The sequence below is a fragment of the Punica granatum genome, chromosome 6, assembly GCF_007655135.1.
Source record: "Punica granatum isolate Tunisia-2019 chromosome 6, ASM765513v2, whole genome shotgun sequence".
Lineage (NCBI taxonomy): Eukaryota > Viridiplantae > Streptophyta > Magnoliopsida > Myrtales > Lythraceae > Punica > Punica granatum.
In genome coordinates, this window is record NC_045132.1 from 22485735 (window position 1) to 22503712 (window position 17978).

Sequence of the window (17978 nt, forward strand, 5' to 3'; positions counted from 1 at the left end):
TAAAACATTTATATCGAAAAGGATGCAACCGAGACATATATATCAATCCTGTACAATAATCAAACAATAAATTTCCATCGCGTAGATATATGAGCCAGCCACATGTTGTTAATCGAACAAGTGATCGGTCGATAATGTCTCATTGTTGACAGATATGTAAACCAAGTTTTTGGGTTTTGGTATTTTAGTCTTAACTGTGATGATTAGCTTTTGGGGCTTATCTAGACTAAGTTCTAAGTATTGACTTTTGGTGTTGCTTTCTCATTGCTTCACTGCTAAGGTTGAGTTTATATATACTCATATAACCTGTGGCGAAAATGTACAGATCCGAAAAAACAGAATACAAATAGACATATTTTGTCTTCACTAGAAACTCTCAGTCTCAGATCTTGTTTTTGAACTTTTCTCTCTTATTGTCGTGACAAATATAATCAAGGGTCCAACATTTGGTATCAGAGTTTCTTTCAGTGACTGTCAAGGGCTCATTTCCGAAGGTTATTCGACATCAATGGCTTCTGGGTTTAGTGTCGGGTCTATCCAACCTCAGATCCCGAGGTTTGACGGGAAGAATTTTGAGCATTGGAAGATCCAGATGGAGGTACTATTCGGATTTCAGGAGCTGAGTGAGATCATCGAAGATGGGTTCGAGGAGCCAATGGCAACGGCAAATCTGACAGCGGAAGAGCAAAGGACACTAAAGGAAAATCGCAAGAAAGATCGTAAGTCTCTCTTTTACATCTTTCAAGCGGTAGACTCTACTATCTTTGAGAAGGTAGCACATGCGAAAACGGCGAAGGAGGCGTGGGATTCTCTTGTCACGACATACAAAGGAGCTGCAAAGGTCCAAAAAGTTCGACTACAAACCCTACGTCGACAATTTGAGCTTCTTCAAATGGAGAAGTCCGAGTCTATTTCTGAGTATTTCTCGCGGATGTTGACTATTGTCAATCAAATGAAAGCCAACGGTGAGACTATTAGAGATCAACAGATCGTCGAGAAGGTTCTCCGTATATTGACGTTGCAGTTTGAGTACATCGTGACGTCTATTGAGGAGTCTCGAGATCTCTCCACCACGTCAGTTGATGAGTTGATGGGCTCGTTACAAGTTCACGAGCAGCGATTCAACGAGAAGATCAAGATTGTGGAGGAGGCTTTCAAAAGCCAATTGGTTTTGCAGGACAAGAAGAAGGGTTCTTCTAGTCAAAAAAAGGAGAAAGGGAAACAAGATAAGAGTTCTGGGCAGAGAAAGGATAAGTCGCATATTCAGTGTTACAACTGCAAAAGGTTTGGACATTTCAAGTCCGAGTGTCGCAACAAGAAGGCTGGAGGCTCAAATGTACAAGCCAAGATTGCGAGCTCTAGTGGTAGCGGGGACGAGACTGATAAAGCCTTGTTGTTCACGTGTGATGTAGCTGTGGAGAACCAGAAAAATGTCTGGTACTTGGACACAGGGTGCAGTAATCACATGTGTGGTGTGAAGGAGTTATTCTCAAAGCTTGATGGCAGTTTCCGCTCGGAGGTGAAGTTCGGGAACAATTCGAAGGTTCCTATCATGGGAAGGGGACAATTAGCATCAAGGCGAAGGATGGGTCGAATCAATGCATCTCCGACGTGTATTATGTCCCGGGTCTTCGAGAAAACCTCTTGAGCATGGGACAGTTAGCTGAGCGTGGCTATCACGTGGAGATCAAGGATGGCTATTGTACAATTTGGGACAGCAAGTTAGGCTTGATTGCAAAGGTAAAAATGACTCGTAATCGTCTTTTTCCTCTGTACATTAAGTATTCTGCTTCGTGTTTTAATGCCTCTGTTGAAGACTCGTGGTTGTGGCACAAGAGATATGGCCATGTGAATTTCGATAGCTTAAAGCTATTATCGGGCAAGAAAATAGTGCGTGGACTACCTGAGATTTTCCCTCCAAAGGAGATATGTGAGCCATGTGTGGTTGGGAAGAAGAGTAGGGAATCTTTCCCTTCGGGTCAGTCATGGCGAGCTAAGAAGCCATTAGAGTTAGTACACTCCGATCTTTGTGAACCTCTCGGTGAACCATCGAATCAAGGTTACAAGTATTTTGTTACTTTTATTGATGATTATAGTCGGAAAACTTGGGTTTATCTCTTGAAGCAGAAATCTGATACTCTGGAGGCTTTCAAGGAGTTCAAGGCCTATGTGGAGAAAGAAAGTGGTCACCAAATTCGGACTCTCCGAACCGATCGTGGAACAGAGTATTTGGTGGGAGATAATTTCTTCAAGAAAAACGGCATCAAACATCAGCTTACAGCGAGGTATACACCTCAACAAAATGGAGTTGCGGAGAGGAAGAACCGCACCATTGTTGATATGGTTCGTACTATGTTGCGTGCGAAACATTTGCCCAAGCATTTTTGGGCGGAAGCTGTTATTTGTGCTGTGTACTTATTAAACAAATGTCCAACAAAAGGCCTTGAGCAGCTCAAAACCCCAGTGGAGGTGTGGAGCGGTCAAGCACCCTCAGTTAATCATCTTCGTGTGTTTGGGTGTATTGCATATGCCCATGTCCCAGATGAGCTTCGTAAGAAGCTAGATGATAAGAGCGAGAAGTGCATCTTTCTCGGTTATAGTGACGTGACCAAGGGTTACCGGTTGTTTAACCCGGTGACAAAGAAGGTGATTATCAGTCGTGATGTCACATTTGATGAGGATGTCGAATGGAGATGGAGCGCTGAGGAGAAATTTCATTTCATCCTGGACGAGGAAGAATATGTCCCAACTAGTCTAGATGAAGTGTCAGAACCAATGGCAACTTCAACGACTTTAGTTCGAGCTTCTACTGGGGCTAGTGAATTGTCAAGAGAAGAACCAACATCTGGCGAGACAACTTCTGAAGAAAATTCACAGATTAATTCAAATGAAACGTCTTCACGTCCGCAACGACGACAACTTTTACCGGCACGTCTTCAAGATTGTGTCTTGTCTATAGATGATGAGTCATCTGATGAGGAGATGGTTAACTTTGCTCTCTTTGCGGATTGTGATCCAGTGACATTTCAGGAAGCTTCACATGATCAAGGGTGGATTCAAGCCATGGATGATGAGATACGTGCAATCGAGAAGAACGACGCGTGGGAGTTGACTCCTCTTCCAGAAGGCAAGAAGTCCATCGGTGTGAAGTGGGTTTACAAGACGAAATACAAGCCAAATGGGGATGTTGACAGGCTGAAAGCTCGTCTTGTGGTCAAGGGTTACAAGCAAAAACCCGAGATCGACTACTTTGAAGTATTTGCTCCAGTTGCAAGACTAGACACGATTCGTCTAATCATCGCTTTGGCAGCTCAAAGGGGCTGGAAGATACATCAAATGGATGTCAAGTCAGCATTCCTTAATGGAATACTTGACGAAGAAGTGTATGTGGATCAACCGGAAGGCTATGTCAACGAAGGACAAGAAAGCTCGGTGTACAGGTTGAAGAAAGCTCTCTATGGCCTCAAGCAAGCACCAAGGGCATGGTACACCAGAATTGACTCCTATTTCCTTGCTCATAGCTTTGTTCGTTGTCCTTACGAGCATGCTTTATATGTGAAAGTCGGCACAAATGGTGAAATGCTCATTGTCTGCTTATATGTTGATGATCTGACATTTACTGGGAATTGTCAAGACATGATTGATAGCTTCAGGAAGGCCATGACTTGTGAGTTTGAGATGGCAGATATGGGTCTCATGTCTTACTTTCTTGGTCTTGAAGTCACTCAATCGGAGAAGGGCATTTTCGTTTGTCAGCAGAAGTATGCCAAGGATATTCTTGAGCGTTTCAAGATGGCTACTTGCAAGCCAATTCGAACTCCAATGGAGGAGAGGCTGAAGTTGACAAGGGAAGGAAGTGGTGCCGATGTCAATCCCACATACTTCAAGAGGATAGTTGGGAGTCTAAGGTACTTGACTTCTACTAGGCCTGATCTTGTCTATAGTGTTGGGCTGGTGAGTAGACTTATGGAGTCCCCGAAACAATCACACCTACAAGCGGCGAAGAGGATTTTGCGGTATATCAAAGGTACCTTGGATGAAGGTGTATTTTATTCTTCGTCTAATGATTTTCAACTTGTGGGATTCACTGATAGTGATTGGGGAGGTGATGTTGGAGAAAGGAATAGTACTTCTGGTTATGTTTTCTCCTTGGGGAATGGAGCTTTTTCATGGTCCTCGAAGAAGCAGCAGGTGGTGGCCTTATCCACAGCTGAGGCGGAGTACATAGCCGCAGCTTACTGTGCTACTCAAGCAATTTGGCTACGTCAGTTACTCAGGGAGTTACAACTTGAGCAGATAAAGCCAACCGTGATCAAGTGTGACAATAAGTCAGCAATTGCTTTAGCAAAAAATCCCGTGTTTCATGGGAGGAGCAAGCACATCGATATTAAGTATCACTTCATTAGAGCTTTGGTAAAGTCTGGAGAGATTGTGCTTGAGTTTTGCAAGTCTGAAGATCAAGTTGCTGACATGTTCACGAAACCGTTGAAAGCGGACACTCTTTTTAAGCTGAAGAGGATGATTGGTATGGTTAAGAAAAGCTCGGTTTAAGGGAGGCTGTTGACAGATATGTAAACCAAGTTTTTGGGTTTTGGTATTTTAGTCTTAACTGTGATGATTAGCTTTTGGGGCTTATCTAGACTAAGTTCTAAGTATTGACTTTTGGTGTTGCTTTCTCATTACTTCACTGCTAAGGTTGAGTTTATATATACTCATATAACCTGTGGCGAAAATGTACAGATCCGAAAAAACAGAATACAAAAAGACATATTTTGTCTTCACTAGAAACTCTCAGTCTCAGATCTTGTTTTTGAACTTTTCTCTCTTATTGTCGTGACAAATATAATCAAGGGTCCAACACTCATTATCGTTGAATCTGAAATCTGGTTTATGTAGGATGATCATTCCCCTGAAACTTTTTCCAGACATTTGGTTTCGATGAAAACAAACATAAAATCAGTTGGTTTAGTAGCAGCTGGCAGATATATGGTTTTGACTGTGCCGACCCAGTCATGGGAACGAAAAGGCTTGCCTCCTTTTTCCTCATCTCTCTCATCACCAATTTGGGAGAAGGAAACAAGTTAACTGGAAATCAAAAATACGGTTTGATCTCTCCGAACTCGTCTCTCGGGCCGGTGGGCGGCGAAGCTATCGCCAACCATGGGCAAGCTGTTTGGAGGAGCTCAACACCCAGATCTTGGTCGAGCCCTTGACAGCACCTATGAGGGCTTGCGAGCTCGCTAAATAAGGACGATTCTCGGTGGCCCCAGGCTGGCCTCGTTCAGGGCTCATACAGACATTAAGTTGCAATGATGGAGAAGAAAAAGGTTATAATGGCATCAACATTGTTGTACACGGGGGCAAGGCTGTCACAGACCACGAGCTCATCCATAAGCAAGCTGTGTGGAGGAGACATAACTCGACTCGACGACGACACACAATCTTGGTGGAGCCCTCCTCAAGGCTTGTGAGGGTGGGCTCCGCTCGAGCTAGCTGCTAAATTAACGATGATGGGGACTCGCCGCTGGGGCTAGCCTCGTCTGGGCCTTGTACGGACGTTATGTGACAATAGGCTATAGCTGCAAAAAAAGGTGGGGTGAAAAAAGACACAAAAACATAAAAACGGAGCCAAAATTGAAGAATTGCAGATTAATTTACACAGCCTTTGAACTTTTTGCTGGAAACCATTTATTTGGATTTACATTGGATCATATTATCAGCCAACGTAGTCTGACATGCTTCGAAAATTTACATCAGAAATTTGATTGAAATAATTAACTAATCAATCATTACGAAAAAAAAGAAGAAACTGAAAAAAAAAATCTCTTAGAATGGATGGACGTTTCTGGTCATGCCGTTAACGTTAGTGAAGAACCCGAGCCCGACCAAATCCTGCCTGTACGGCAGGTACGACTTCCGTCTATCGCTCTCTTTGGCGGCTCTGTTCCTCACGTAATGCTTCTCGTGCGCCGTCTGCCCCTTTCCCGACGCCGTCGCCGTCTTCCCCTCCTTCCTCGCGGCGGTCCTTACTCCAACTTCCTCGTCCTTCTTGGCATGTTGGACTTTGCCGCCACGGCCGTCGTGCGCCTTGTGCGGGTTCAGGAACACGAACGCGTCTTTCCCGTCGCTGTTGCTCCGGTTGACCAGGTCCCTGAACCGCCACCGCTTCGAGAACCCCGTGGAGTTGCTCTTCCGGCAGCTCTCCGGCGAGGCCGCCTCCTCCACTTTCTTGCCGTTCCAGACGCAGTACGTCTCCTCGTCCACCCCCCGCAGCTCTTCGGGCTCGGCCATCTCGACGAAGAGCTTCCTCAGCGGGGGCCGCGGGTGCGCCGCCTCCCGACCCGTAGACTTCTTTGCTTCATCACGGGAATCACCGAAGAGGAGGCTCCGGTCGAATAGAGGATAGATAGGGCGGATCTGGCCGTCCTGGAAAACGTCGTCAGCGGCGATCGGAGAGCCGTCCGGGTTCACGCAAGCAAATGAAAACTCAAATTCCTCTTCATGGTCGTCTTCTTGTTCGTCATCTTCACGTTGGTGATCTGAAGCAGCCGACTCGAACGAAACGCGTGAACTCTGCTCCGATTCCTCGCCTTCCGACTGTCTCTGTCGTGACCCGTCGTCGGCGCCGTCGATATTGAGCTTGCTGGCGAAATCCTCGCTCACTTCGCCGCAGAATTCATTGTACTCGGTCCGAAATAGGAAGCCGAAACTACTGCTATTATCATGGGACGCCATTGTCATCGTCGCCGTCGTCTTCTTCTTCTTTGATGTGGAATGAAGCGAATGCAGAGATCGTGTGGGAAAACTGTGATGATGTTTGTTGGGGGGGGGGGGGGGAGAGGATTAAATAGGGGCGGTTGGTCGGGTGAGAAAAGTACGAAGACGACTTGTAATCAGAACAAGTATGAACGCTGATTAATAAATTCACGGGAAAATGTTTTTTGTTTTTTTTTTTTTTTTTCTGGGTTGAACTGCAAGCAATTATTTATTTATTAATTTCATTCTCTTTATTGTTATTTATTATTATTATTATTATTATTATTATTATTATTATTGTTTTCGTCGTCGTCGAGGGAAACAATGATAAACCGCGTGATGATGGGCAGACTGAAATGTCTGACGCGTTATTCTTGAAAAATTATATTTGGTCGTTTTATTGGACTTTGATGGTCTGGTCTTGATTTCGCTCTTGTGCATTGCTTCGCTCGATCGATCTTTTTGAGAACTTGCTCGGTTGGACATTGGATGTATTATAACAAACGATAAAGCCGCTTTGCAAAAGCCGTTTAAGAGGAATTCGTGATGAAAAAGTGCATTGAGAGCTAAACATAGATGCCGATTTTTTTTTTTTAAGTGGAAGCAGAATTAAAAAGTAAAAAAATAATAATAAAGAGAATTTGCCAAGCGTTATTTTGCTTGACGGTTTCGTTTGCGTTTAATTTTTTAATGGAATTATTACTCTATTTAACTCTACTTCACTTTAAGAAAATAAAGATAAAATAGATGGAGAATTTTATTAGTAAAAACTTAGTTATAATAATTATTAAGAAAAAAATAAGAGAGATGTTTTATATAAAATTGGACAAAATGATTAAAAAAATGAATAATTAAGATAATTTAATATTAAAAAATTAGTAATAACAATGATTAAGAAAAATTACGTGAGAAAATTTATTATTAAGTTGGAGAAAAATATTAAAAAAAAATAATAATGTTTGTGTTATTGAATTCAAGCAAGAGTAAATAGAGTTGAGTTGAGTAAAATTTTAATTTGAAAAACAATAAAGGATTAAGGATTTGAGAAATGACTGCTCTAATTAGTACTCTCCTTATCAAGCATTGATTACTAGTTTGTCAATGTCGCATTGTATTCGATTGTTGCAAAACTTGGAATTTTCGAGATAATAGTCGATAGTCCCATCTACAATATTAATCGTACATTGGTCGAGTCGTGTTTAGTATATAGTAGTAGATAAAACAGACACTTCATTATTGGTTCAACCATTATTTTTTTTTGGTATGCATGTGTATGTGGTGTCCCTTTTGTAGTTAGAATATAGTCGACCTTCAAGAATAATAACATAACATGTATGTCAGCATATAATTTTCCCTTATTTTGAAATTTTGATAGCAAATTTTTATTTTTTTATATGTGGTGTTCCTTTGTACTTAGAATATAGGGTAGATCTTCAAAAATAATAATATAAACATGTATGTCAGTATATAATCTTCCCCAGTTTTAGATTTTTTGGGTGTAAATTCTGATATTCGAAAATTTAATTGGATTCCGACTAATTCAGTTAAGCCTGATGGACCCACTAAAGTGTAAAACTCTCTCAATATAAATTTTTTACATTCACAATAACTTAAATTTAAGATCTTATTTAAATATAATAATTGTGAAACAGTTTGAATTAAATAAATTATTTTTTTATGGTCATTGTTGTTGTTGACCGTGACTTCTCCATGTAAGCTCTTCCATCAGCTTATCTCGCCATTTTAAACTGAAGACAAAAAAAAAGGCCGCAGGCAATTTGGACACGCGTGGGCAGCCAGGACGCGGTTCGAGTGCACGTGCGGTTTCGCTGACGGGTGCAGGTGGTCTAGAAGATGGCGGGGCATCGAGTTTTTGACCAAAGTAAACTTGTTTTGCAAACTTATTCCCAAACATTTCCTTACAAAATAATTCCCAAACTAGAAAATCGTTATTTTTTTCATCGAATTATTTTTTAATTTTCTAATCTATTTTTTACATATATTCAGATGTGGCATTTAGTTTAGATGAAAAATGTAGCAGGAGGGGGGAGATGTTCTTGTGCTGGTAGTTTAGGGGGATAGATATTATCAAAAGATAGTTCTGGGGCAAAAAAACTCCAATCTTATAATTTAAGAAGGCCATCGTAATTTTTCTCAAAGAACACAAAAACTATGGCTGCCACGTGGCCTTTCAAGTTTAGTTTGGAAATTATTTTTTTGGGAAACCTAGTTTGGGAATAAGATTGTAAAACATGTCTGTCCCGTTTGTTTTCAGGATTAAAATCACAAAAATTTTAACTTTAACTTTAACTTTAACTCAATTCACTACACAACAAAAATATATATTTCCCAAGTCAAAAATTTTAATTTTAACTTTAACTCAATATACTACACAACATTTATTATTTTCTACAATTAAAATCAAAGTTATTTTAACTCTAAAATCAAACCCATCGATATATTTTGATCAAAACTCCGGGATTTCGAAGCCCATCAAGAAGTCAAAAGTCAAAACTCGACGAGGAGGTTGCTGAATCGCTGTCAAGTGATCTCAACCATTGAGATGAGATGAAATGCGACTCATTGGAAAGTCAAAGCTTCTTATTTGACAAGAAAAGTGTCAAAAATGAAAGAATTGGATCAGATAGATGCTTCCTCTACAAGGAAGCCCCGATACCAAAGGCTTCTCAACAAACACTCCAAGAAACTCGCACATGCTAAAATAAAATTCATACATAAATTCTAATCAATTAAAGTTTATTCTAGCTCTCAATAAAAAAAAAATAAAATTGATCCGAGTACTAATTGGTCCATCATTCGGTGTCATTTGTCTTGTAAAGCATTGAAGTTTTTGAGATTCAGCAATATCTCGAAAATTCAGTTCATTCATCGGCCAAAATTACTTGAGTGGGGAAAGGAGCTCGTCTCGTGTTCCCATTTGGGATAGCTCGTGAGTTGTTGCGATATCATTGGTTCATTCGCCGACTTTCAAGCTTCCGAATAATAACTAAAACTGTGAGATATTCAATTGGGATATGAACTCACCATCACAATCACAAACTTTGTGCGGCTAACCAAAAGTCAGCAGTTAAGTTTCACGTCCTTTTTTGAAAGTCAATCACGACGGAGATTAGAGACCTAAACCCCATCGGTATCACTTGATTTCCTTGTCCAATGGTCCCACTAATTCATTAACTTCCCTTTTTTTTTTCCCCAGTTGGTATACGGGAAATCATCCAATCCACGACCATCCTTAACTCATAGAAACGATAAAAGAACACTTAGTGTTGATCCGACGATCTTCAGGGATTAAGGATTGATCCAACTAAGGGATGTAATATAGAATACTTGTTGAAGAAGAAAACAAATCATGTCAATTTCAACAGACCAGTCTTAAGGAGCTGCTCTGTTATCTTTTGTATTAGATGCTGAAGTTGTTACTAGTTACCTGACTTTAGCAAAAACTATATCAAAATGACTTCGCTCCAGCGGAAACGAAGAAGAGTCATAGTACGCATTCTAAAACTCAGTGAAAGCCACGGTTTGTCGCTGATGAATTCGATAAGTGCTCTGTAAAATTGCCTGTATAAGAGACCTGATCTTCCTTCTTCCGTGGTGCAGCCCTTTTATTTGCTCCCCCATTTTCGTGTACTTGACGTGAAGATTCATGAGCTAGCAATCTTTGTCAACGAGTCCTTCAATTTCTTGGGGTAGATATCCTTCTGTCCCTGCAACGAACAATAGCAACGCGGGTAAATTTCAACACGAGAAAGATGTCATAGCCTGACATCCTCTTTCATTTTAGAGTTCAGTACATTCCCTTATCTGAGACCGAGAGATGAGTTGTATTAGTTCGGAGAGAATACATCAAGAAATCCGGGGCGTGTTCCGGATTACAGTACAAATTGCCGATGAGAAAGTACGAGGATGTTTGTCCAGTATATACCTCAAGCCTGAGGACTGTCAGGGCCCTATCCTTCAGTGTTGTTACATTAGCATCGAGAATGATGAGTCCTGAAGAACACAGAGCCTCCATCAATCTCGAAAACCATCCAGCCCTCTTCTCGCACAATAACCTGACCAGAAGAGCTCCTTTCCCGACTTGATTCACCTCAACTTGGACCTGAGAAAGTCATTTCTATAAGAATGATGCATGTAAAACTGGAGCAACAGAAAGTTCTCTCTTCTCACCTCTTTCTTGTATGGGAGGCCCAGATACAAATAATCTCGATCATCCTCGGCGGCAAATGAGTTCTTACTGAACTTATTTTCTCCATTCAACTTCGGAATCTTTGATTCTCTGCTATTCAGTCGGCATTCCTCTTCCTCCATATTCTTCAGTTCGTCCTGGAGGCTTTTCATCTCCCCCTTCAGCTCCTCTATGTAGGCCATTGCATCTATGAGAATCGCAGCCATGTCCATCTACCATAAGACAATGAATCAATCAACTGGTAGCACAACCGATTATAAAGCAATGCGGGCAGCAAATTCATCCTCAGGATAATTGTAGTTATAGAGAGCAAAAAGCTATAACAATGATCGAAACATGCTGAAACAGATAAGAACAAACTTCAGCGAGAAAATGGTGTAATGTAATCGACAAACTTTGGATATCTTCGGGACTATAGCACGTAGTGCGAACAGCTTCTCCTTAAGCCGTGTCCTCCTCCTTTGCTCAGCTAGCAAATTCTTCGAGGGCCCATTCTGTCCTTCTCGGGACCTGCCACCTGCTTCACGGCTGTTACTCTTAATGCCACTGCCTGAGATATTCTGCGGCCTCAAGGAATTCTGGACATCTCTAGATTCGCTACACCCGAAATATGCGATCGGCGTGTTCTCACTTGACAGGTTCGAGCTGCTAGACGAACCCTCATAGATGGAGTTGTTGTGTGGACTAGACTGGATCCTTGGGGCAAGAAACTGGGGTAAATGGACCATACTCGGCGTACAGATTGGAACTGCAGAGTGCTTTGAGTAATTTTCAAGGAACAATCTGTCGAGGCTTGTCATCATGGACTCTTGCTTGGAGAAGAACAGGCACTGGCTCTTGATTATCTCTACGATCTTACGCTCTTCTGCTATCTGAGGATCGAATTTTGAGATTAAAGAAATTCAACAATATCAAATGGAAATCTATCTATCAGAAGCCTTAATACACTCATAACATTTGTTCAAAGTAATTCCTCACATGTTTGGCGTTGAACAGCTCGACAATGCCGCCGGCAACGGGGATCAAGACCCGGGTCCCCCCTGATTCCTGCCGAAAAAATTTTGTTCCCGATTAACAGCATTGTATTACACCTGCTCTTTTGTACGAGCAAATCATTCAACATAAGACTAGATTCTACAACTCTGAACAGTGACCTCGATTCAACAAGAAATATAACTCACAGGCGAAGAGTTTGAATCCGAGGAGACTGCAGGGCTGATCCATCTGTGTTCATCTGATATCACGACTTCTCCATGAAGCCTGGTTCCGATCAAATATCAACCACGTCGGTTGCTGTTTCGGATTTCGAACAAGGGGAATTTACGGAACGAAATGTAGCTTTACCCGGAGTAGAGAGGCATGAGAGAAGGGAGCTGAGAGAGCGCCTCACAGGCTCTGCTCCGCACCAAGTGCTTACAGTACCCGTCCCTGCAGAGCGGAGCTAGGTGTCCGCACGATTCCTTCTTCTCCTCCTTCACATCACCGCACCTAAACCCGCTGCAGCAACATCCAACCCACTCAATGAACCTGCAAAATGATCACACAAATGCTCAAACAATGACCGGACGAGATTCTTATCGGCGCATTGTTGGTGTAATTCGGGACAGTTTCAGTGATCGATTACCTAGACGGGTCATCGCCGAGCTTCCAGACGACGACGTACTCCCACCCCATTGTCTCCACGAAGGGCCTGAGCCACTCCAGAGCTCTGTGCAGAGCTCTCACGTCCATGGCCGCCGTCTCCTCTGCTTGGAGCATAGACGTCTGCTCTGCAAAGGAAGGAACCGCCATTGGCATTGATCGAATCAATTTAGCTTCCTCTTTATAACAGACTCTGAAATCGAAGAAGCACATGGGGCCGGACATAACCAACTCCCCTCTCTCTCTCTCTCTCTCTCTCTCTCTCTCTCTCTCTCTCTCTCTATAAATATATATATGTATCTGCGATCAGTGGGAGATTTGATCTGATAGTTGCAGAAGGTGGCAGTGGCGGTTTTTTTGACCGAGAGCAGAGTTGTGATCATGGTGGGACCAAATCAGGGCCGTTAATCAGATTGATCCGACGGGCGTGGAGGGTACGGGAGAAAAGCTGGGTTTTGTAACTGCATTTTGCAATTATTATCGCCACGCCCTTTCGGGGCATTTGTCTGAATTTTGTTCAATTGGATTATTACTTGAAAGCCAAGTCATTGCCATGTTAAAAATCATCATCCTGCTTAAGGGCATGCAAATCACTAATGCAAATTCAATTCTATTCCCATAGACTTAACGTTTGATGGATCTCGTATGAGGATATTCTGGAAGACTGAACTGTTGCCCGCCACTAAACCTGCGGTCCGGGTGATCGGTCGAGGACATTAATTTGTTAGGCATTCAATCATTGCAGTGCGAGATTAGTTACCTTGTATCATGGCCTGAGGTCGGATGCTTGGTTAAACCCCAGCAGGATTGTCCTACTCCTAAATGGAACGGTATTTCAATGGTGTCCCAAGTAGGACAGTACCGTAGCATGGTCCAAAACCGCAAAGAGAAAACCCCAAACAGAAAGAAAGTGCAAAAAAGGTACGTACAATCATATTGCCTACTTGTTAGTAGTACAGCAAACAACATATTGATCTTTTATTTTCGATTTCAAAAGAGGTGTACACGTTTAGTATATGAAAAAAGGAAAAGAAATAAAGGAGCATTATCGAGAATCAAATCTAAAACACTTAATTTAAGACGAGAATTCATATACTACGATAGTTACATCCTTTGATAGAGGAATGACCATATTCAAGTTAATGGCCTTCGTCTTTTTTATTTATTTAACTTTTTTTGCTCCCCGAATTAGTGGCGTTTGTCATTATACTATGGCGATGATGATATTTTATTTATAGGACAAGCTCCCTTGTGATGTTGGGACTTTTATGAGTTTTATGTACTATCCTGCACTCTCTGCAGCATCTCATTTTCACAGAAGGAATGAATGAATTTTGCCTCAAAAATCAGGCAGGGTTAGAGACTATTTATATCAAGTCTGTGCATCTAATTGACTCGATCGATTATCACGGAAAACTTTTGTCGAGAACAATCTCAGCATTAGCCTATGATAAGGTCGACATGATCCACGGGGAAGATCGTTTTACTATCGGGCAAGCCTCAAAAGAGTCCCTTTTATGGTAATTGTACTATGATTCTTGTATACGGCAATGTTGTGTTGTGGGTAATGGCAGGGGACCATATCCTCCTCGCTGTCTCCAACGGTTCAAGGGGACGTTCCGGTGACCATTACTAAATACTAACATAAACTAGGTACAACCCGTGCTGAAAAATTATTTAATTTATGTAATTTTTTTAATTACCTTCTAGAAAACTTATAATACATTCGTGTATTGATTTAACGTTTCATTTTAATACTTTTAGTATTTATTTATAATTTTTAATATAATAGTAAGGGTTACAATTTTGTTCGTTTCGATTAAATTTATTGATATCCAACCATCCAAGAAACGATAACATTTCAATGCACAATTTTCTTTGTAAGATTTTTTTGACAAAAAGTTCCTTCGTGAGCAAATCTAATTACTCACAAAGAAAAGAATAGGGTTACCGTTTGATCCTGAATACGTGAAATAAATATATTCGGGTAATATTCATTATATGGAAAAAGAAAAAAAAAAGTGCTACATTGCTGCTGTCATTACTCCAAAACCAATATCAAAATAATACGTTAAAAAAGGGATAAAAAGAAAATAGAAAGAGAAAAAGATAGGTTGCTCGAATCATATATGTCCTTCATCTATGGGAAAATTAATGCGAGGAGCGCTTTGATCTCTTTGAGCTTCAATGTCGTCGTCGGCGTTTGTGGCTTTAGTCTCCTCTTTTGAAGGATTGGTCTCGCCCTCTTTCCGCTCTTCATGCTTCGGCTTCTTGATGCACTCCCAATTTATATTCCAGAGTAACATGAAGGCTATTACGAGCGCCACAAATACATATACCCATATCCCTGCCGGCATGGCGGTCGAGTCGGAGCTTTCCTGTGGCGGGGAAGTAGCCACCAAGGTGTTCTGGTCGGCCTTCAACTGCGATGGCTGGGGCCCAACAAATTAAGGACGGAGACGCAACAACTTGTGATTTGACTAACACGGATGTATCCTTATATTGAATCGCTTATGTAGCGTAATCTTTTATTATGGGAAGGCCAAGTTGCCCGAAAATTTCGAGTTTCCCATGTTTCATCTCGAAGCGCAATAAAATCGATGTTGGTTTTGGCAATTAATTGCAGAAGTAGTCTAATATATATTTTGTTCTTTTAACTTCTCGTATTTTTCACATGTATAATACTAATTTATGCAGGCCAGATTCGTAACAATGGAATAGTTATATTTACTGGAAAGAAAAGAAGCCAATAACTTCTATTGTATAATTTCTTCTTTCGTGTATTAAATATATATGTAATTGACATATATGTAGAATATAATACAACGCACTTTATTATTTCAGTAACATACATAAGCATATATTCTTACCAGGAAAAAAAGAGTAACATAACGTCCTATCCTTGTATAACTGGAAACAGAATTGAAATGATCAGACAGGATGGAAGAGTTTGGGAGGGACAATATTCGCTTTCGTGCCCTTCAACCAACTTATCCGAATACCGAACAGGCAGCTTCAGCTAAAATTCGACCAGAAGAATTCAACTTCACGTATATATCGAAAGCTGAGAGAACTATTCAGACTAGTTAATTCGGCTAATAGCTACGATTAAATTAACTCTTAACTTCCTTTTTGATACTAATAGTCAGACATTATTACGTAATCACTTCATATTTATCTTACATGCTAGTTGCTACTATTGTAATTTGTGCATATATATATTTTTTGCCCGATGTAATTTGTGCATATTTACTACACTGATTATATATGTGCAACTCTATATAATTATATAAAAAAGCTATACATATTGACTATGAGCTTACCTTATTGCGATAGGGAATTCTCTCATATTCTCTCTATACTACAGATGAAAAAAAAATTATTGTCACATTTTCATTTTAACTTTTTTTTAGTACCAATAAGCCTTCTGTTCAGTCAAAATTTTATTGTCACTTTTTTTCTTTTTTTAGTCTTCTGATCGGGGCGGCCGGAAGGGGAGCCCCGAATCTAGTTAGGCATTAGTATTTTATTATTATTATTATTATCATCAACATCATCATTTATATGATACAAAAAGCTTATCTGACCTTAGCCACATTTAAAAGATGTGGTGATATGTTACAACTTTTCGCGAGTGAAAATAAAGTTAGGTTATTGATATATATATATATATATATATATTTATTTATTTTATTTTTTCTTCTCAACTATTATAAAGACCCAAAAAAAAATGTTGTCTCACTTTCACATGCCCACAATAACGATACTATACATACTTCAGTTTATAAGAGTTACTAAATCAGAATATCATTATAAATTTACAATAATAATTACCCACTTTTGTTTTTTTTTTTCCACTCACCTCTTTTCTTTCTCGTTCTCCCCCTTCTTCCCTATCAACTACACATGGGCCGCCAACCGGTGACCTCAACCCCGCCACCGAAGTCGCTGGTACCCGCGGAGGACGTCAGAGACCTTAGGAGAGGGGTCGGGGTCGCCGATTGGCGGCACCGACCCTTCTTTCTCTTTCAATTTTCTTTCTAAAACTAAAATGAAAAAAAAAGTTGAGGATAGAAATAATAAAAGAAAAAAGATTTAGAATCAAAATGATTAAAAGGCTAAAGATTGAGGACTAAAAATGAAAAAAGAAAAAAAACATCGTAATCCCCTATGGCTAAGGGAGTACACCGCAAGGAGGCTAATTGTCCCTAACAAAAGTATATGGTGTAATTTGTCCCAATCTCAAATCAGAATTGGAGTTTTTGTACTTTTCCCTAATTTCTACCGTCTTATAAATTATGAACGGCTCATGAGGACTTATCACCATTGGATCAATGTGGTGTTTAATATTTCTGGAACCGTTCATGCGATGGACGGTAGCATTTTCTTTCACAAATTAAAGAAACAATCTACATATCTATATATAGCATTAATTCGGACTCCTTTAACGAGAGCTCCCCATCCATTCATTTGATGAGGATTGTTCACTTAGGCATCTTGGGTAAACCCTTAACTAGTGATCGATCGTCTCTTCGAATCCCAACCTTATTGCATGTACAGATATTTTATTTAAATACATAATAATAAAACATTTTCTAATATTTTACTAATTATTAGTAACTATCAATCAACATGAGCATTTAGACCTACTAATCAACGTGAATTTTAGACCAACATTCTTACCCGTTTATATTTGACATATTTTCATCTTATTATTTGATCAAAAATATACAATTATATTAATATACAATAGATACGTCATGGAAAAATTTCATGATAAAGAAAAAGAAAAGGAAATATATGTATTAAATTGATAAAGTGAAAAATATAATATAACGTTATAAACACATTGAAAATATGAAAGTAAGAAAATTAGTTTCAATAAAATATTGGATTTCAACATTTTCTCTAAATTATTTTTCGAGTTCTGATTTCAAAATATTCCTCATAATTTGCATTTTCTTCATCCGATTGTAAAGTTCTTCATTATATATTCCGATGACAATCCACAATTTTTCATATAAAATTATTCTCCATTACCAGGGTTTATTGACATCTATATGATTACTGTAAAATTTCTGAATCCGATTTACATAATAGTGACTAAAATCATAAAGATGAAAAAATTTGTTAATAGTAAGTTCGTGATTGTGATTTATACAATATCAACAAAAAAAAAATTACAAGTCACTATAATATTTCTAAACTATATTTTATAAAAGAACCGCTAAAATATATAAAAACAGTCACCATGCAACGCGTGAGAATAAGATCAGTATTATCTTTTTATTTATTTTGTTTCTATTTTTGTTTTTCCCCCCTCAATTTGATGATCACGACCGTCTCAGAATGACATGGATCCGCTGGTGTA

The 17978-nt window shown here is 39.8% G+C and overlaps 2 protein-coding genes across 2 annotated transcripts; both read right to left on the reverse strand.

Annotated features, from left to right (window-relative positions):
- Positions 1 to 5826: 5826 nt before the first annotated feature.
- Positions 5827 to 6735, reverse strand: LOC116212261. Its single transcript, XM_031546825.1, has one exon. The coding sequence runs from the start codon at positions 6733 to 6735 to the stop codon at positions 5827 to 5829; it is 909 nt and encodes a 302-aa protein (XP_031402685.1).
- A 3341-nt stretch (positions 6736 to 10076) lies between these two features.
- On the reverse strand, positions 10077 to 12857 carry LOC116211354 (transcription factor bHLH90). Its single transcript, XM_031545700.1, has 8 exons — positions 12591 to 12857; positions 12311 to 12493; positions 12148 to 12226; positions 11945 to 12013; positions 11362 to 11838; positions 10948 to 11178; positions 10703 to 10879; positions 10077 to 10484 (listed from the first exon to the last, which is right to left on the reverse strand). The coding sequence occupies exons 1-8, from the start codon at positions 12830 to 12832 to the stop codon at positions 10422 to 10424; spliced, it is 1521 nt and encodes a 506-aa protein (XP_031401560.1). The 5' UTR covers positions 12833 to 12857; the 3' UTR covers positions 10077 to 10421.
- Positions 12858 to 17978: the final 5121 nt, after the last annotated feature.